A 21,828-nucleotide genomic window follows, 5' to 3' on the forward strand; every position below is an offset into this window, starting at 1 on the left:
GGTGGGATTTCTTGCCACTTTTAGAATTATTCCTGCCATATTGTGATAGGTACTGAAGAGCAATCTCACACACGTTAATATGTGAGAAGTCGAAGTTATTGCTTTAATCACTTGACTCTTCATCTATCCCAGGGGGGCGGAAGGGTAGCCTAATGGTTAAAGCGTTGGCTCGTCACGCCGAAGACCCGGGTTTGAATCCCCACATGGGTACAATGTGTGAAGCCCATTTCTGGTGTCCCCCGCTGTGATGTTGCTGGAATATTGCTAAAAGTGGCATAAAACCAAACTCAGTCAGTCAGTCATCTATCCCAAACATGTCGAAAGTGTGCTGGATGAAATATGAACTGTCTCACCAAGTATTTTACTTTGCTGTTTGTTGTTTAACGCTGCACTCTGCAATCTAGCTATGTGACTGCAAACTGTAAATAATTGAATCTGTACCAGACAATCCCGATTGATATCATCCAGCTAAACAATTGGGGTGAGCAAGTGGGGGAGTATGGTTTTATGCCGCTTTTAGCAATATTCCAGCAATATGGCTGGGGACACAGGAAATGGGCTTCACACATTGGACCCATGTGGGGAATCGAACCCGGGCCTTCGGCATGACGAGCCAACACTTTCACCACTAGGCTACCCCAGCACCCCCTTAACAATTGGGATACAACAAGTATGAACCAAGTCAGCGAGAAAAATCACCTGATCCTGTAAGTTCCCTTTTATTCCCTTTTACGTTTAGCATTTGTGGCTGAAGATCAGTTCTAACCAAGATTGTTAGGGTTTCACTGAAGAGATGCGACTTATCCTCACATGGCACTGGTAACAGTCAGCGTTTCCCAAAACCATGACAGATACAAATTCATTGCCACATGTGTCATATGCTGGTTGACCAGGATTTTAAGAGCTGATTTACTCTATGAGAGTAAAGGTTGTGGGGTGCAGCTTAATTCTCATAATCATGCACATCACACCAGTCACATGACTTGCATTCACAAGCTACAAGACTGATTTTCATTGAAACATTTCTGGGTGACAATGAGATTTATATGGTGGCAGCCATCAGTTAAAAGGCTAACAGGGTCAGTTGTAATATGACAGCAAATGATGTCACTTTAAACATTCTGATGTCATGACATCTACAACCGCATATGTGTAGAACTCAGCAACTAGCCAATCAGATAGGGCTGGTTTCTTTAAAAAGAAAAATAACGAAACAACTTCTAAAATAAAGCAATCAGATACAACGAATACTAAAATAAACAACAAAAAAGTAACATTTGTTTCTGATTTATTTTTGGCATTGAGAAAACAACACCCGAGTAGTGGGTTAGGTTATCTCCCCTACCAGAGAGTTACCTCCCCTAGAGTTTCTTACACAAACTATGTACAGAACTAGCCAATCAGAGGCTGCAGTGACCGGTGTTAGGAGCTCGAGTACAGCTCGTGTATGTACAGGAGTTGTCTAGGATGCATAAATAAGCTACCTCTAAAGATACAGTCAGTGAGGGTTGGGACACAGCGTGTCTACAGATCTCTTCACACTGGTATTTACAACTGTACAATGTCTAACCAATCTCTCCTTCATGCGTTCCTCCCATGCACTCTAGCTAACACTTTGTTCTACAGTGACAATAAATATTCAATTTTTAAAATTGACAACTTTGTTCTGAATATGTAAAACTGACATGATGACAAACAGTTGCAGGAGAAACGGTGAGAAGACACTAGGGAAAATATACAAATGTAGAAAAAAAGCTTACCTGACAACAAAATCTGATTAACAAGTGTATAGAATACTTCATTTTATGTACAATCAAATCAAATACTAAATAGTTCCAGAACAGTTGAGTTAGACTTCCATGAACATGTCCTCAAGGTTAACAATAATACTGACGTTATCACTACGACTTAAAATCAGATGGCATAATTAAAATGGAGAATTGTTTGAATACAAGCTTGGGCCAGACCAATTTAATTCTTGTTTTACAGAACCGCCGGTTGTATTTTTTCAAGAAGAAGAAAAAACCCCAACTAATTTTCCCTGTTCAAAAAATAAAATCCTAATGTTTTTATTGGCGAAAAATGTAAACTTACAAAAAGGTTTTTTAGATTGTTTCTTGTCTCATATACGCTTCATAAATGGCCAAAAGTAAAATACTTTAAGTACTTAAAAGGAATATTACTTTGACTGGTGATTTCTTTCTAGTTTTTTTCCCCCTCCTGCCTTTTGGTTTTCTGAGGACTCCTGCCTTTTGGTTTTCTGAGGACAAAAATCCGCAAAACAAGAAATAAAATTGGTCTGGCCGTAAAGCAGAACTTGAGAAATTTTAACAATAATTCTGACCATGCTTGACGCTGACATCAGGAAGAGATATTATGACGTGCATAAATAGTCAGAGGTTGTATACTCATGCATTAAATAGTAACAAAGATAGTTTGGTATAGGAATTTTGTAATAAATTAACCATTTTAACATAACATTCTGCCAAATACAACTTTGGCTCTAAATAATTACTAACAATTATTTGTATATACATTTCATCAATGGAACAAAGAAAAAGAAAATGGCTGTCACTTCTGCAGATAGTTTGTTCTCATTCGCAGCTTTCACACTTAGTGTCAATCTTACACTCTCGTCACTTCAGACCAATCTAGACTACTTATATAGAACTCGGAAGTGAGGTTCCTCTACGACAGAAAGAGACACACAGACAGACTGATATGTCGGCCATGTAGGACTGATGTTAACGACACTCATCTACACGCAGGAGCCTTTATCTAGGTGAAGACTTCACTGGCATCGTTTCGTAGTTCCCTACAAGCACTCATCTGTCTTGACTGACAAAAGTTCCCAGATTAATCCAACAGCCTGAGTCCGTCCTAAGGGCAGACAACTCTGTCAGGCTTAACGTCCGTGCATAGCTACTTCGTATACAATCACAGCACTTAAAGAGTGGATCTTACACCATCCATGTAAAGTCTATCAATGTCCATAACCATTGTCTCACAAGTGATGAATCTAGACTGTGTTGACTGAACCTCCTGCTGTGCCTACTGTGAACTGAAAGACAACGGCACTCTTCTAGAATCTAGCAGTGTCTGGGGAAGGGTGGAGTTCAGTCTCAGCTGAGGTAACAATATGGTCCCAAAGTGTTGCAGCACAGGTTTCTGACTCATCTACTGTCTTACTACTACTGAGAGGGAGTTTGGCCTCAATCGAGGTCGCAGTATGGTCCCAGAGAGTGACCTTGACCTTGACCTTGACCTCCACAGGTTCCTGACCGAGCAAGTGTCCAGGATTCAACTGCGGTAACAATATGGTCCACAAAAGCCAGAATACCTGCCACAGCTTCCTGACTTAATTTCAGCTCCATCACATAAACATTCGGTATCTTTTGTAATCCTCTTCCATTACTATAACTCAGAAGCAAAGTCTGTTGCTAGCAAAGTGCCCACAGATCGGTGGAGTCTATTCACAAATGAAGTAAATGAGGCCCTAATGGTGGACAAAAAGCCTCGGCAACAAAATCCTACGTAAATTCTAGGATCTAAATATGTGAAGGTCAAATCTCTGGTCAGAATATAACCCAGCCAGAGCAATGCTGTATAAGACCTTTAACATCTAGAGGCCAACGAAGAATCATTAGGCCTTGGGTCAGAGAGACCAAAATGTGAAGTCCGAAGGTTCAGAAACCAGATTCCCTAGCCTGCAACCCATGTCGAGACATCCAAAGTTTCCATGAGAAGTGCCCTAAGTTAGCGCTGCCTGATCACACCTCTGTCCCCTCCGGAAGCCCAGCCTTCAGTTGGACCTGTGAGAGCTTGTTACGTCGTCCTTGTCCCTTTGTGACACCCCCCTGTGACCCCGAGGACAGGTTGTGTAGGTGGGAGGCTCCAGGGCTCAGGGGGGCTTCCTCTCGGCTGCTGGCACTCCCGACACTACCAGATACCTGCAATCACAAACATGCACAGTGTCAGTCAAACATGGACAGAATCAGTCAAACATGAAGAGTGCCAAACATGGAAAGAGTCGGTCAAGCATGAACAGTGTCCAAAATGGACATCATAAAACATATGCAGCATCAAATATGTGAAGAAATTATAACATCAGCCATATTTGATAAGTCAAAATCGGGTGGAACAAAAATATGCTGATTATGCAGCATAATTTCACTGACTCCCAACATCACTGTGGAAACTAGTTTGTTGTTTAACGCCACACTCCACAATATTCCAGCTCTATGTCAGTCTGTGGAAACTAAGGACATCACGGGGAAGGAATGATTTGAGAACATTGTATGCTGCAGACAACAATATTACAGCCATATCTCATTGTCATGACAACCTAAATTGGGACAGGAAAACATACATCATTATACCATTTGTTTCAATCAAACAAAAGGCACATAACCATTCAGTCGTCATTTTCATAAGCCCTTACAACAGGTACTTAGTATATGTAGCCCTATCTACAAAATCCATAACATACACAAGACAAGAGAGCTCTGACTTTGATGTTTTAACAGTGGGAGTTCTAGTTGAGTTGTGAGGCCTTACATCTTACAAGACAGACATGAGAATCACTGGAAATGAAGTCTATATGCATCTTCAGGGCCCATTTCTTCACTCACAAGGATAACTTTTAACATCGTATTCCAACAATATACACACTGCATTAGAAATAACTGCAAGAAAAATTGACTTTGTTTTTTCCCCAAATGACAGACATCCATCAAAACAAGACTCAAGACCAGGCAAAAATACATCGAGGATTCTATGTTTTGATTGTCTGAACATGATCCATCTCTGATAGTTCATTATCACATGGAGACCTGCTATAGCCATCAGAGTGACGGTTGATCCATGGCTACCACAAACACAAGACTATCCCGTGGCTCCTCTCGGTCGCCTCTGATAACAAAACCTTCAGAGAGCTCCAACTGGAAAACCATTGACTTGTTTCAGCCTGAGATGACTCCATATGCAATATGAATTATGTAACATCTTGTTTACCTCCTTAACTCCTTATCTTTGTCAGTTTTTGTTGTCTTAGGATGCAATTGTGCCAAATGTCTACAACAGTGTTGAAAAGCAACATTTACCAATATTGTGTGAAACAGCTTAGTCAGCAAACCTGTATCTTCAAAACAAACATATAGCTGTCAGGCCATGCTTAATTTAATAGGTGTTATTTACAAAGAAAGTACCATCCAGCCGAGAGCTTCATAACATCAACTCAAATAAGTTACCCAGTGTTTGAAATCAAGGGAGGCATGGCCTTGAACTTTATGACATGTTGTGAAACCCTGGGAGTGGTGGGGTAACCCAGTGGTGAAAGTATTCGCTCCTCTTGGGTTCGATACCTACATTGGTACAATGTTTGAAGCCCATTTGTGGTTTCCCTGGCCATGATACTGCTGAATTATTGCTAAAAGAAGCATAAAAACTTTCTCAGAGGTAGAGAGATGATACCACTCAAAACAATCACTGTCCAATACTGCGCACAAAGATGCGAGCCTTGTCTTCACTGCTGCTACAGTTTACGTCAACGCTGTAGTAAATGTACTCACCACCCCGCTATCCAGCGAAGCACCACTACTACCTCTTTTCATCCCTGGAGCTGTAAACACAAAACACCGACTTAACACAGTGACACGTACAGCTCTGCAGTAGACTAACAGTTAAACCCAATCTGATGTGACTGTAATGTTAACTGCATTACATTTCGAATAGGAGACAAAATGGCTGTGATGCACTAAAACCATACGGCGAATTTCGCAGATGTTTGGTTTATAAGATCATGAAGAATTTACATTATTCTAATTTTTGTGAAAGTCCTTTTATATTACTTGTAGATATCAAGTTAGAGTGAGTGAGTGAGTTTGGTTTTATGCCACTTGTAGCAATATTCCAGCAATATCACGGCTGGGGACACCAGAAATGGGCATCACACATTGTACCCATGTGGGGAATCGAACCCGGGACTTCAGTGTGACGAGAGTATGCACTAACCACTAGGCTACCCCACCGCCCCTATCAAGTTAGAAGGACACATACGATGAATCTTTCTGACGTTTGGTCTATCAGATCCTGAAGAATTTTGTATTATTTCAATTTCTGTGAAAGTCCTTTAATACTACGTGTAGATATCAAGCTCCAAGGACTGTTAACTAAGATATGTAACTGGTGATTCTGTTTTACACATTTCACTAGTCTTTTTTATAGTAATAATGACTCATGAGTTCATAGCAAAAAAATTGCTATGTCACATTAAATCTGAAATTCATTTAATTCTAACATTGCCAGTTAACACTACAAACACGTCGCAACTTTTCGTAATTGATGTGAATGATCTGTTAGTGAGATGAATGAATTTGAATATGAATAATGAATCTGATGATGATGATGATGATGATAAAACATAATTATAACAGGAATTTAATTCCAACATCAAAATCAGACATATAAAACTATAAAATAATCATCTCACTTAAAAAACAACATTTTTGTTTCATGTACAATATACCTTGCTTAAATTACATCACAGCAATGAAAGTTTTGATCATGAAATAAATGTCCGAAATTTCCTACAGATAACTTTATAATAATTCAAATGGAAATGCTAATTAAGCAGACCTGTTAACTAAACGAACCTGTCCTTAGAAACAACAAACCATCAAGTCTTAACTGTCCTTGAACAAACCTTCAGAAATCAACGACAACAATGAACTTACCCAGAAGTAATGAATGTTAAACTGCAAATAACAAATATGATTTCATACTGATTACTGATTACTGTCCGACACCCAGAGAGAGGCTTGAACTCGACACTGGAAACAACAAAGAACAACACCATCTACCAACTAGTGAAACAACAGCCAGCTGAAGCTGTTTCCACGGTGATATGCGACGTGATATATTGGCAAAATAAAAATAAAATAAAAAACTTTACAACACAGAAGACAGAAATCCGATTCAACTCAAAATAAACTCAAAACAGATGACGACAACTGATCATGTATGACATGAAATGAATGATGTGGCGTTAAAATGAACAGGTAAGATAACAAGCTGTGGAACATAACATCGTGATGACGAGCTTGTGTTAACGTCAGCCATAACATCAAGCAAGGGTTTTCTCCTAACACTGGTGTTCAACGCCTGCAGGAACTCGCTGGTTGCACGGAACTGATCAGGAAGCGGTGCTGCTCCATGCAGAAACCAGTGAGTGTTTCCAAACAACGATAGCCTGCAGCAAGTAAAACTAAACACTGCTGCTCGCAAACAACACAATCAATAAGCAGAAGACAGGGACACCAATATCACTATCTACAAAAAGAAACACTGTCACCTGTGAGTGGAACGGTAAGGTCCACTTGTGCATCCACGTGTACAAGAAGCAACCATTTTAGTAATATTCCAGCAATATCACTGAAGGGGACACCAAAAATTTGGCTTCAGACATTGTACCATTGTGGGGAATCAAACTTTGGGTCTTCGTGGAGACGAGCGAACACTTTGGCCACTTGGCCACCCCTTAGCCCCGTTAACTGTGGTTATGGTAACTGGGTATCAATCATTTATATAATTCTTATCTTCTCCTGAAGTGAATCTGTAATCTTACATTTTATTCATTTCCATGAAAGGGATGCTGACAACACCAACAGGTTGGTAATGTTATTTTAGGCCATTTTGGTGGTGGATTGTCATTCTAGAATATAAGCTTGGGGTTAGAAATTGCGACTAAATTTTTGAATTCTTAAATTTGATCAAAGAGTTGAATTGATATAAATAAATGTTTGATATGGCACATCGTCAGAAAAAGCATTTATTTTATGTTTTTGTAGAACTCCAAACTTGAAAAGTAAACACAGAATATCCATTAGTGAAACAGGAGTGTTCATTCAAACAGTGAAAAGCTGCATTGGAAGGGTCCATCTTGCATGTCAGGTTACACAAAAGTCAAACATTATTTTCACTGGATCAAACCGTCACATCAACAAGAGACTGGGTAGAACTTGCTGTGTTATCTTCAGCCAAGTCAAACACGTTGCAAAAGCACATGAGAAAAAGCACAACTGGTTTCAGGGGGAGTGGACACAGTACCGGAACAGCCTACCTGACGACAACCTTAAAACCAGAGCTGCACTAAAGCTGCTAAAAATAGCCAGATTTATTCAGGAACATGAGATGCCCATTACAAACAAGATGACATGATCTGAGGTACAGACATTTATCAATGTTCACTTTTAATGAGGAAGCAAACATCCATTATAGGTTCTCGTCTCACAGCATCAGATCAGGATATGGCAGTCTTATCTCTGTTTGAAGATTTTTTTTTTTTTAAATTCTCAAATAAAATAATTACACAGAGGAGAAAATGATGTAAACAGCTTGAATTCTTATCATTTTCCATCTAGCCATTCCCTGACTGGTGCTAAACATTTATCAGTGGTCTTCATTTATATAACAAGAATGACTAAGTTTTAATTTTTTCATTTTCATTTCAAAATTGCAAACAGCTGACACAAGTAACAACCCTTTGTTCAAAATTTAGAAAGGATATATTTTGATAAATTACAAAGGTTGGATAAATTAGCTATATATGTGACTTTATTTATAAACTTCCTTGCAGGTTGATATGTCCATAAAAGTTTATCTGAGACGAAAGTCTATACCATACATGTTTACTTCTTGTAAAATATTGTCATGATAAAGGAACTGAGTATGACATTTATTATCTTTCACGTCTTTACCAAATAGGATTAATCAGTCAGTTGGGTCAAAAACCCAAACAGACAAAACACGGAAAAGAAATCAACACTTCCTTTATCATGACCTTAAAGGTCGACCCATCCTTAAGTGACAAAATATATTTGTTCTCGTTATATTTTAGATATCAAGATGGTGTGATGTGATTGGGTGAGTCTTCCTTCATTAACAAAAGAGGCTGAAACTTTGCGAACAAAATAACCATCCATGCAGCATGCCCATGCATACCTTCACACAAGTCAGTGAGGGAGTTGGAGAGAGTGTGTTTCTTCAAGCCTCCGCACTCAGGCTGGACAGTCTATTTACGGCAGGGTCTGAGGGCTTCATGTGATCGATATACATTAGTACCCGCTGAGTCGTCATTTGCATAGTGCTTCTCTATCGTGTTGTGGTTGGTCCGATGTCGATGTAGTTCCTCTTCTATGCGCCCAGCTGTTCCATGCCGTTGGTCTGTGAACATTGTACGTGTCAATGAGCAATACATAAAAACTATCCAACTATCCAATTCTTGAGAAAGACTTCTTAATCTGTTAGACAAACATTGTCTCTCCATATCACTTTCAGCAGATTGAAATTGTCTTTATACTGAACAATAAAATCGAGTTCATGAATATTTTGGGGGCAGATCTTTTTGTTGTGAAGACTTATCAGACAATTTAAAAAAAGGTATCCCGCCAAATATTCATGATCCTTAACCTTTTTTGGTCAGCATATATGGGCTATGATTATCTAAGCATACCAGACCCATCATCAGGCTTCTGACTAGTGGTGAAATCGAATACCAACGACTCTATTGGTTTCTGAGATGTCTGACTCAGTGATTTAATATCAAGATGAAATTAAGTTTTCTGGCCGTCTCTTTTGAAATATTATGATGGCTGTTATTATTTTTGCGAACATTAGAGCTACCATTGTTTTGTATTTATGGAAGAACAGAAACAGTCTGTCATGCAGGAATTCTTTTGTGGAAGCTGACAGCTGATTCTCTTGAATTTGATCAATATTCAAATTTCATGTTTTCAAAATGGAAATCTTTAAAATGTTTAAAAGGCATAATGGTTGAAAAAGAATCGATTCAAATGCATTGTCGGTAACCTGATTTGATAATAACAATTTAATGGAGAAATTATCGCGCAAATGTTACAAGATGTGAAAGAATATTGCTGAATAACGTCTTGTCCACTAACTTCCATAATGGCTTCTTTGAGATCTTCTACAAACTTCTGCCTGTCATGGTCGTTTCTGGCGTTGAAAGTTAGTATAACTTTGCCGTCTAAAGTGTTATTCAGCTGAATGCCAAATTGATAATCTGAAAAAGAAATCAATAGTTCAAATAAACTAACAGGTTTGTCTAAACGCACTCATAAGTCAATCCTACATAATTAGACGTACTGGTTTGTTACAAATGGAAATATTAATAAATCAATACTGTTGGCATGGTACAACGAACACGCACATACTGAGAGCGTATTGATTCATATACTTTATTGAGATGTACAAATATATGGACAAAGTGTCACAGAAGGAACGTGAAAGGTTAGGGCTTAAGTGGAAAATCAAAGCCAAGTTGAGATAACATTGTATTACTTACTTGAAGTTTCAAATAGGAAAACCTGCATTCCACAGAGAGATGCGGAGTTCTTTAAAGCATATGTTATTCCAGTCTTCTTCTTGCTGAAGATTTTTGTCACCTGAAGAATAAAGACAAAATTATATATAATCATTACATATACTTCTCAATCGTTGCCAAACTAAAACGTACATATCTCACTGAAGTAATAGCTCTTTTCTGTAGCCATGTCCTAAAATTAAATCAAACAAAACCATCCCAGTGCTTTGACTGGCTTAACTCTATGTTAAAGCATGGGAGAGATCATTATCTTAGTGCTGAGATAGCTTATGGAACAGAACCTAGGTAAAGCATTGTGGAAAAGAGCCCAGGTAAAACACTGTGGGACAGACCCCAGGTAAAACACTGTGGGACAGACCCCAGGTAAAACATTGTGGAAAAGATCCCAGGTAAAACACTGTGGAAAGACCCCAGGTAAAACACTGTGGGACAGACCCCAGGTAAAACACTGTGGAACAGACCCCAGGTAAAACACTGTGGAACAAGACCCCATTGTGTGTAAAACACTGTGGACTACAGACCCCAGGCAAAACACTGTGCAAACAAGACCCATTGAAGGTAAAACATTTTGTAAAATGGAACAAACCCCAGGTAAAACACTATGGAACAAGACCCAGGTAAAGCATTGTGTGTAATTAATTACCTCTGCTTCTAACTACCCAAACCCAATTTAGCTCTCATTAGCAACAAATTTGAATTTGGAATGCAAACAAGATACTATGCATTGAACTGATTAAAATGCTCTTTAACTTGTAGCATCCCTTGAACGAGGAGGTGGGAATATCTAATACTTTGGATTTTTAATAATTAGTGATTTGAACTGTGATGATTGTAATAACCCTATGGGAACTTCATAAAGGCACTGAACTGATGAATTCTGCTGCTAACTTATCAGCTGCCATATAAAGGTTATTACCATGTACTTATTATGATAAAGTATATATAACATTAATACAATGCTTAAGACTAATAGACTTAAGCTTGTTAATATGCTAGTATAAACTCCTTAGAGTTTGTTAGCTAAAATACTTTAAGATATAACATAGTACTAAGCTTAAGATATGATTAAACTTAAGCTAATTATATAATAGCAAACTCTTTAGAGTTTGTTAGTTAATATACTTATATGATATAGATATAATGCTGAGCTTAAGATATGAATAAGCTTTAGCTACATATATAATAGCAAAAACTCTGTAGAGTTTGTTAGCTAATATATTTTTATAATATGAGTATAGTACTGTGCTTAAGCTATAATTAACTTAAGCTACATATATAATAGCCAAACTCTGTAGAGTTTGTTAGCTAATATATTTGTTAGCTAATATATATTTATAATATTAGTATAGTACTGAGCTTAAGATATAATTAACTTAAGCTACATATATATAGCAAAACTCTGTAGGGTTTTGTTAGCTAATATATTTTTACAATATGAGTATAGTAGTGTGCTTAAGATATAATTAACTTAAGCTACATATATAATAGCAAAACTCCGTAGAGTTTGTTAGCTAATATATTTTACAATATGAGTATAGTAGTGTGCTTAAGATATAATGAACTTAAGCTACATATATAATAGCAAAACTCCGTAGAGTTTGTTAGCTAATATATTTTACAATATGAGTATAGTATTGTGCTTAAGATATTATTAACTTAAGCTACATATATAATAGCCAAAAAACTCTGTAGAGTTTATTAGCTAATATGTTTATAGTGTAACCATAGTACTAAGCTTAAGATAAGATTAGACTTAAGCTAAAAGTATATAGCAAAAAATAAACTCCTTAGAGTTTATTAACTAATATACTTTTTATGTTAAAACATAATTACTGAGCTTAAGTTATGATGAAACTTAAGCTATATATATATATAATAACAAAAACTCACGGAGTTTTGTTAGCTAATACCTTTATAATGTAAACATACTGCTTAAGATATGATGAAACTTAAGCTAATTGTATAAATGAAAACAACCCTTTAGAGTTTGTTAGCTATGATATAAACCTAGTATTGAGCTTATGAAGGAAAACTTAAGCTACATATATAATAGCAAGAACTCAGTAGAGTTTGTTAGCTAATACATGTTATAATGTAACCATAAAGCTTAAAATATGATGAAACTTAAGCTTAAATATATAATAGCAAAACCCTCTTTTAGAGTTTTGATAGCTAATATACCTATATGATATAAACATAGTACTAAAGCGCTTTAAGATATGAATAAGCTTTGGTTACATATATAATAGCTAAAACTCTGTAGAGTTTGTTAGCTAATACATGTTATATTATAACCATATTGCTTAGAAATATAATGATACTTATAGCAAAAACTCTTTAGAGTTTGTTAGCTAATCTACTTATATGATATAAACATAGTACTAAGCTTAAGATATGAATAAGCTTAAGCTACCTATATAATAGCAAAACTCCTTAGAGTTTGTTAGCCAATATATTTTAATAATATGAGGTATAGTACTATGCTTAAGGTATAATTAGCTTAAGTTACCTATATAATAGTAAAACTCCGTAGAGAGTTTGTTAGCTTAATTAACTTAAGCTATGTATAAAATAAGCCAAAACTCTGTAGAGTTTGTTAGCTAATGCATTTATCATGTAACCATAGTATTACTCTTAAGATATGAATAACTTAAGGTAAATATATATAATAACAAACTCTGTAGAGTTGTTAACTTATATATTGTATGATGTAATAATCATAGTACTGTGATGATAAAAGGAACTTAAGTAAATTATACATAGCATGAAGCTATTTAGTATTGTTATAAGATAAGTAAAAATCTGTTAGATTGACTTATCTTCTCCGAGGAACTGTCAGCTGTTGTCGCGAGGACCATGGGATCGTAATTGGTGTATACCTGAGACGTCCTCGGTGGTGATATCTCTCAGATAATGGTTTGCAACCACCATATCGAGTTCCAGAAATAACCCTCCATTATTTCAATCACATTTGTGTAGAACAATTGTAGAAGTTAAGCTATAATATCATGAGTATTAAGCTCATGGAGGGTCGGAATAGGTCCATCCGCATATGCCCGTGTAGTATGACAGTTCTGATCCAAATGGAGATATAGTACATGAGACTTCACTCATGAAAGTTGATGATAGAGGAAATAATCTGTTGCATTTTTTCCTCCTGTTTGGTTTGGTGGAGATAAATTTACAGTGCTCTTGCTGGCCAACTTGATAGAATCATCGTATCATGGGGTCCAAGTATGTCATCCAGGCGTGTTCATAAACCTCACTTGTGAGGTGTTGGAGCACTATATTCATATCCCCAGGTTGGGCGTGAAATTTCCGTTTTATTCTCCAAACAGAAGTTTAGTAGGTTTACTAACCATCTAGTTGTGTTAGTCGCTTGATGAAATTCAGCTGTAGTCTGAAACGCTGTGGATTTAGATCCACTTGTATCTTCGTCTAGGTAATTAAGCTGCGAAGTCCTTGACGATGTAGGTGCACAACCAGGTGTGTCTGTCCTCGTTGAACTTTATGTAAAATCGCTTGACTGCCCGATCCCTCGTCTTAACTTGACAGGGGAGGTCTCTAACTTGAAAGAAAGGCAGTCTAATCATGAATGTTCAGGTTAACTGGACTGTAATGAGGCTTGCTTTCGTTCACTGATATATAGTTGTCACTTGTGACGTAAGTCTTGAACTGTGAATTGAGATCGACCTCTGTGTAGGTCGTTGTCCTCGCGGTCCAATCAGAACAAGGCATTTTGATTCTGTATAATACCAGCGCTGTGATGTCACCGGTGTAGCGGAAAAACCCACCTTGAATAAATTCTTGTCGCCGTTGATATTAGCATAAACGCCGGTCTTCACCGTAGCTTCGAAGTTATCCGAAAGTGACCACGCGTGTTTGAGGGTTAATGGTAATCGCTAAAACCTCCGGCCTTGAAATATCTCGCTCTGTAATTTTATGCTGGGTAGGTTATTTTCCTGGTTATTTGTCGATGAAAGTAATTTCAGTTTTGAATATAATTCCGACTACCTTATATATAAGGGTATAAACAACTTGCAAGTTGTGAGCTTGTAGACTGTATACATGAATGTATCGTCATAATTGTAGAATTAACGTTGAACTTGTTGTACATATTTCTTCTCAGAAACTTTGACGATTAAGAGTTATACTCGCTGTAACAAGGCTGCTGTTCAATTTCGATATTGAATTGTCTGCAGATATGCGTAATGGTCACGCATGTAGATAATCGTATCGTCGTCCGGGATTGTATATTAGCAATTTATACTGAATAGTTGATTTCTGTGAAGATCTATGAAATGTCGTTGACTAATAATACAGCGACGTTCTGTGTTGTAAATAGCCTGAGCAATTATCTTCGCGTGGAGGCTTATAGACGGCATCTGGCATACAGTTGATAATCAACTTATCGCGATGTCTTGAACGGACTGACGCAGTAGCTATATATGACGAGTGGCTAGTATATGGAAACCTTGGAGGAGACTTCCTCGGTGAACGCGGAGACTTCAGCGAAGTTCTCAAGTATCCCTTCTAGATCTTCTGGGTGAAGTAGACTTGGAGCCACTTAGCCTTCAGCGACCATCGCTACGAAGGTGTCGAATCAAAAGCCGATTAGTATATATATATATATATAAATATATATATGGCTTGCTTGAGTGAACAGCCTCTGTGTTTAACAGGATGTGGGATCGGCGCTTGCCTAAAATAGGGTCCGCATGGATCATCTTATCATATTCAGAAGTCGTGTTACGAAGTCTGGTGATAAGTGTCTAATTGATCGTTCTAGATCTATTTAGGCCAGCGAACATACGTCTCGTCATGGGTTCAACAGAACCAATATCACGATTGTAGTTCTTATACTTGATATCGATGATCAACTTGTCTATGGGTTGATCTTCTGGGGAGACTTGTGAGGAGCGTTGATAGTTTTGTGAAGCTCTTGTATAGTCCCTCGATGTCCTTCTAGATGATGATGATCTGGATTCAGGTGTCCTTGGCGCATGCAGCGAAGCTTCCTCGTCGTCGGTCGGAGGCGACGATATGACCTTCAGCGAAGGCTTCCGTGATGTCTGATGGTCCGAGTCCACATCTAGGGATGAAACCGCATAAGGTGATGATCTATCCTGCCTTGAAGGCTGTACATCTAGGTTCTTTCCGCGCAGCGAAGGCTGTACATCTAGGTCCTTTCGCCGAGCGAAGGCCTTCGAAGAGCTGTACATCTAGGTCCGCCGTCAAGGTGGTCCGTGACTTCGCCAGCGAAAGGTGACATCGTCCTGGCTGCTCGTTGTTGGCGGGTGCCTCTGGGGTGCTGTCACGTTGGAGCCTTCGCTGAAACTTGCTCGGACCCTGCTACCGCAGATATAGTGGTCCTCCATGATGTTCATAATTTGTCGCATCATGTCTTCTGGGATGGTCTGCGGCGAGGTCGTCCGGTGCTTTATCTGCGGTGTTAATGGAGGGGTCCACGGAAAATCGTCCGACATCAGTGTAGAGGCATCAGGCTGCATGGTGATCTCTGCTGATGTCGTTGTAGCAATCACCGGTCGTTTCTTGTGGCGTCGTCGGGGATGATGATCAGCTGATCATCGTGAGGTCCAGGTCATCGGCTGGAACAATCTCGGTTGAGAAAGTCCTAGTAGACTTCGTTGATTTTCCCTCAGAGGTCGGCGCTGCCCTGGGTGTCGCGGCGTCTGCGTTGAGTGTTGGTAATGATGGGACCCTCAGGGACGATCGCCAGCATATCTGCGTTGGTACATCAGGCTGCATGCTGATCTGAGCCGACATCGGTCAATCTTTGATGTACATCTGGTATGATGACCGGCTGATCATCAAACAGGCCCAAACTGCGATGGGGAGCGGTCACCGGCTGTAGAGATGTGGTAGAAAAACCCTCTAGTCTTCTGCTGCGGCGATGGGATGTCTGGGAAGCAGGATGCTTCTTGGAGATGGCGGACCTCGTCCACACCTCTCCACCACTCTAGCGAACACCACCTGCGGGAGGAGTCGGCCAACAGCAGTAGACTGGCGAGGGTTCCGTGTATCAGTCATACTAGAGTCTGCATAGCGACCTATCTGCTGTGCGTGCCAAGCATAAAGTAAATATTAATAAAAAGGTAGAATTGGATAAATTAGTACCGCTAACTGCAATGTGAATATAATAAACATGCGCCGTACATCATATTAAAGGCGGATCAGCAGCAGCATAAAAGCGTAATCTGCAATAGTACAGAATTTTCATCAAGCGTAATCCACTGAAACAAACACGGTCCATTGAATAAACTGTAGAAAAAGCGACTAAATATCAATATATAATCGTTGAAGGATACTAGCTAAACCTCTATAGATGTCTATACGAGGTAACTAACTAAATATATTTCAAAGGATATAGTGTGTCGGGAGACACAGGCGCTCTCACGTCCAGCTCACTGGGCGAAGAAGGAGAGAGTGAGGCACATGGGTAGAGGTGGCGCCCTCGTTCCCGAGCTTGTGGAAAGGAGGTAACTCGTGGTGAATACTAATTAGTGATTTTAAATTGAAGGGAGCTTCAATTAGGGAGATACAAGTGTTCCACTATGTTCGCAAGAAGAAGAAGACAAGCAAAAAGAGCATGAGTCAGGATAAGGAAAAATTATAGTTATCAACTAAAACTACACAAGAATATTTTATCCTTTTCTGATTTGCCTTCATTCAAACACTGAATCTGAAGTCTACTTCAGCGGCTTTATCTCAACACTTACGAGGATCATGTCGTTAAACAGAAACACTTCTCTCTGATGGAGACCGATTTTTTCCTTTTTGTTTGGGTCGTGGACCTCATAGAGTCGACAGTAGCACACCAGACGTCGCCAGGGTAGGGTAAGAGCCTGCAAGAACAATGCAAGCATCAAACTAAAGTTCATTTTCACAAACAAAACAACCTTTTCAAAAGAAAAATATGGAAGATAATTTCCATCCAAATTCTTCAGTACTACATGATACATACACAAGGATAAACAGGTCATATAATTTTTTTTATCAACCATTTTGGGGGGGGATAACAAAAAACAATTAAGAATATTTTTTTTAGGTCCCCTGTTGGTATTTTTCCATTAAGCTTTGTAATGGAGCATTAAACTACTTATCAGCAAGTTTTACTCCTTTAAAATTTCAAGAATATATCTTTTTAATGTTTTTTTCTTCAAATTTTCAAATGCCACATAAGATTTAAGTGTTGGCTGGCTTGATGACAGTTTAATGTTCTTTGTGCATTAGGACCAGCAGCAGCTTTGTGGTAGCAGACGCAGTCCCTGGTGGACAAAAGACTGCAAGGGAGAAAACTCTGGCACACTGATAGGCTACATTATGTACACGTGGGGGGTCAGAGCTCTAAAGACATCTGAAGTTTGATTTACAGTTGCTGTTACATTCTCTGAACTCAACAAGAACATTTTCTTCACAACTACCTTCACAGTTACAATACCACCTTGGATGTTTCTTAAAATGTAAACCGTCTGAATAAAAATAACTAATTTAATACATTAAGACTGTATTGTAAAACACAACAACAGTGCCCTTTAAAAGAGTCCAGTTTTAATAAACAGTTCTCTTTTCGTGAAATATTCACACTGCGGAATATGATCCTCCTTTTGCATACATACACATGGCAGGGATATCATTCCAAACATTGTAAAAAAATTAGCAGCTGAACAATGCCGCTGTTGAGCAAGTCACATTTGTTTTGGCCATGTTCCAATTATCAGCTGCAGACAACGGCAAACCAACAGGGGCAGCAACAACAGCCAGCTTGTCATCAGGCAGGGTTGTGGTCTCGTGTGGGACAAGAATGAACAACGCCTAGATTCTGTGATGGTCGTACAGTCAGTGTGCTACCCTGGATTACACGACCAGTAGTCCTGCGGTAATACCTCTTCTGAGACATGTTGTTTTCATTGTGATGCACATATGGTTTAGATTCATCAAATCAGGTCAAACTTTTGGGTTTTTTGTGTTCCAAGCTTATTTGAGCATGAACATGCAGTGGAGGCATGTAGTTTATTGCAGAAGCTCAGCTGTGGGGGTGGGAACGACACAAAGAAACTGGTCTACTTTCACACAAGTTTCTCAAGAGTCGGCTGATTGACAAACACAGCAAACTAATCAGTTTCAACCCAGTGCAGTCACCTCCTTTAATTAATTCTGAATATTACCAAGAAGATTGTTCATTCTAACCAACTGTTACATTGAGTATGTTTTCATTCTGAGTACATATTATGAACCTAACTATCTTGATTTATAGCGTCTTTTTAAGCATTATTTTTTAGAAATATATTTAATAAGAATTTTAAGCTCTCTATATATCAAAAGTTAATTGAGTATAAAACCCTGGAATAAGGTTGTAATAGATGGAAAAGGATCTACTTAAAAGTCAAATATCAGATAAGCTATTATCTTTGTCTGTCATGCAGACGCTGAAACAAATATATCGAATATCTATGCATGTCTATATGTGGCAAGGGTTGATGTGTCTGGGTTCTTTTTTATTATATTTTATTATGATAGTTTAAGGAGAGTTTTTTTGTTGCATTTTGTTTTTGTAAAATATGTTTATTTAAGACACTAGATGACGTCTGCCAAGATCTATAGATTGGACAGATATTTTTAATATTTATGTACAATATTCTTTTTTTGGTTTACATATTCTGTCTGACTTACGAAAAGCAAAAAAACATTAAAGTTTCGTACCGGTTTCTTTCCAACTATTGTCTGTTCCACCTTGGCGACTTGTGACACGTGATCCACACCAGAGCGAAACTCTTGTTCTCTGACTCGAGCGTAGATACCAGCAAGCAGGTCCCGGTCCACGTCCCCACCATCATCAATACCTGCAATCAGCATCAATCATTCATCAGCAACCATTGTCATGATGACAAGGTGCGCGAGTAATAGTTACAGATCCATGGGAACAGAAATAACCAGTGTCATGATGACAAGGTGCGTGAGTATATAGTCACAGATCCATGGAAACAGATGTACTGTTCCAGCTAATGGCTGGCTACAATAACCATTTAGTGAGTGAGTGAGTGGGTGAGTGAGTGTGTTGGTGGGTGAGTGTGAGTGCTACAGTGTGAGTGGAGTGAGTGAGTGAGTGAGTGAGTGAGTGAGTGATGTTTGAGTGAGTGAGTGAGTGATGTTTTATTCTGCATTTATTCCTTCAACATCACAGCAGGGGTAACCAGAAATGGGCTTCACATTGTACCCATGTGGTGAATTGAACAACAATTGACAAGTGAACACTTTAATCACTAGGTAATCATGTGGTGCTTAGGGGGATAGGTTGAATATCAGGATCACGTGGTTTTGAGGATTGGGAGGTTACAGTATGTGTATTGGCTAGGACAGTTACTGTCACTTGATAGACTGTCAAATTGCACTGGTTTATCTTGCCCAGATCCAGTTACTGGCGGACTACCATGATTATACATAATTTCACTGACTACCCAATAACATTCATCCACATTAACCAGGATCCCTTTTCACAAAGAGATGGTAACACCAAGGTGTTCGTAACTCCCATACTTCAACATATCACGGTAGAAGCAGTACGATTGCTTTGAGGGAAAGGGCTCATTGCATAATGTTGAGCATATGGCTGAAGGGACCTAATTCCCTCTGAATTCCTGAGTTGTTTGATGTAGAAATACATGTACTATTAATTCCGTCAATAATAACAAATAATATACCAACTAAAACAAATAATCCTTCAATACTGGTGATATGTTAAGACCTTTACGACAGTACAGGAGAACCTTACAACTGTATATCAGACACGCCTTTTATTGTACACAATAGTTTAATATTTGGGATGACTGCCTGCTGCAGACTTGCATTAATATCTGCAACCATATTGAAACCATATTTCAAGTTCCCTGAAGCTTGATCAAAACATCCTTGATGTACACAGAAAATATGAAAACATGGCATCCATATTTACAAAGTCCCAGTACAGTCGACCCCACACCATTTCCACTCTCTTAAATCTACATATAAACCACTTGTACTGGCTTACATGTTCAAGTTTATTGCTAACAGTCATGACGACTTTGATGATGATGATCTTATAAACCACACCACAACCATCTGAGGTTGTCAATCTTGATGAAATCATTGCCATTAACGCTGACATAACACGTGTTTCCCCAAACCACAGCAACCCGAAACCTGCACGATGTACTCAATGTGCAGCAGCGTACACCTTGTGGTAGATATGTACACTCGTAAAGGTCAAGTCAACATGTGGGGTCGGGGATTAAATTGAGACATTTGTAGTTGTCAGGAACACCCTACCCCAGGCGACATTATGGGTCCCAAAGTCTGCCCTCTGACCTATCTGACCTTCGGGTGTCACTGGCCCCTAGCACATTGTGGGGTCTCCCCAGTCAGGCTCTATATGGAATTATTTTAAAAAGTTACTGATGAAATCGGTTAACAATTAACCACACCTTTACCATTTAGAACAAAAAGATGAAAATGTAATAATATCACAATAACGTCCTCCAATGTCAATAAATTCCATATACCCAAGTAGTCTGTCCCTAAGACCCTAGAGAAACCCATGAAGATCCGGGTTAGAATTGGTCTTCAGCAACCCATGTTTGTCGTAAGAGGCGACTAACGGGATCGGGTGGTCAGACTTGTGGACTTGGTCACATGTCATCGTATCCCAATTGTGTAGATCGAAGCTCATGCTGTCGATCAACGAACTGTCTGGTCCAGATTCAATTATTTACAGACCGCCGTCATATTGCTGAGTGCAGCGTTAAACAACAAACCAACAAACACGAAATTCCACATACCCATGTAGTCTTCAAGACCCTAGAGAATATACTATTAGGAGTCCTACTAAAGTCTAGAATTATTTGGCAAGTCTAGATTGCCTCAGCTCAGAGAATACAGATTGTCCTGGACTGTTCATATTTGTTTTGAAGATAAATATACGTTTTAATGTTTCAAATAACACAAGTATATTTGTGGGATTAAATGTTAGCCTACCACATCTGTCGAACACCTTTGAAACACTCGAGCTCATATCACTTGAAAAAAAGAAGAAAAACTGTTTAGTTAAAACAACTTGTATCTTTTTCCATTAGAATTAACACGAACCATCTGTGTCTACCTGTTTAACCCCAGAACAGGAGTCATCCCTATTCTCCTCCCCCTGACTTATGTTCTAATGCATTGTACAGGGTGAGAGGATGCCAGGGACAATGGTGACCCCTGCCTGCTACTGTGGTAGGTTCTGGTCTCCGCTGAGTACCCAGAAAGGTTATTTGGTTAACCAAACAAACACCAGGGGTGAAATAGCCAAATGTGATAATGATATTCTTACAAAGAAAATAGCATGGGTTTTTTTGGATGTGGAGGAAATCAAGAGGGACATATGTAAC

The 21,828-nt window shown here is 38.7% G+C and overlaps 1 protein-coding gene across 1 annotated transcript in view; it reads right to left on the reverse strand.

Annotated features, from left to right (window-relative positions):
• Positions 1 to 1,275: 1,275 nt before the first annotated feature.
• Positions 1,276 to 21,828, reverse strand: part of LOC124272530 (IQ motif and SEC7 domain-containing protein 1-like) — a 185,402-nt gene continuing 164,849 nt past the window's right edge. Inside the window, 10 exon segments of the mRNA XM_046707740.1 lie at positions 1,276 to 3,950; positions 5,571 to 5,620; positions 9,001 to 9,063; positions 9,066 to 9,123; positions 9,125 to 9,199; positions 9,202 to 9,222; positions 9,960 to 10,081; positions 10,364 to 10,463; positions 17,143 to 17,268; positions 19,127 to 19,266. Of these exon segments, the coding sequence (XP_046563696.1) occupies positions 3,771 to 3,950; positions 5,571 to 5,620; positions 9,001 to 9,063; positions 9,066 to 9,123; positions 9,125 to 9,199; positions 9,202 to 9,222; positions 9,960 to 10,081; positions 10,364 to 10,463; positions 17,143 to 17,268; positions 19,127 to 19,266 (935 nt within the window). The 3' untranslated portion in view covers positions 1,276 to 3,770.

The sequence above is a fragment of the Haliotis rubra genome, unplaced genomic scaffold (genome assembly GCF_003918875.1).
Source record: "Haliotis rubra isolate DU_JTF1 unplaced genomic scaffold, ASM391887v1 Scf170, whole genome shotgun sequence".
Taxonomy (NCBI): domain Eukaryota; kingdom Metazoa; phylum Mollusca; class Gastropoda; order Lepetellida; family Haliotidae; genus Haliotis; species Haliotis rubra.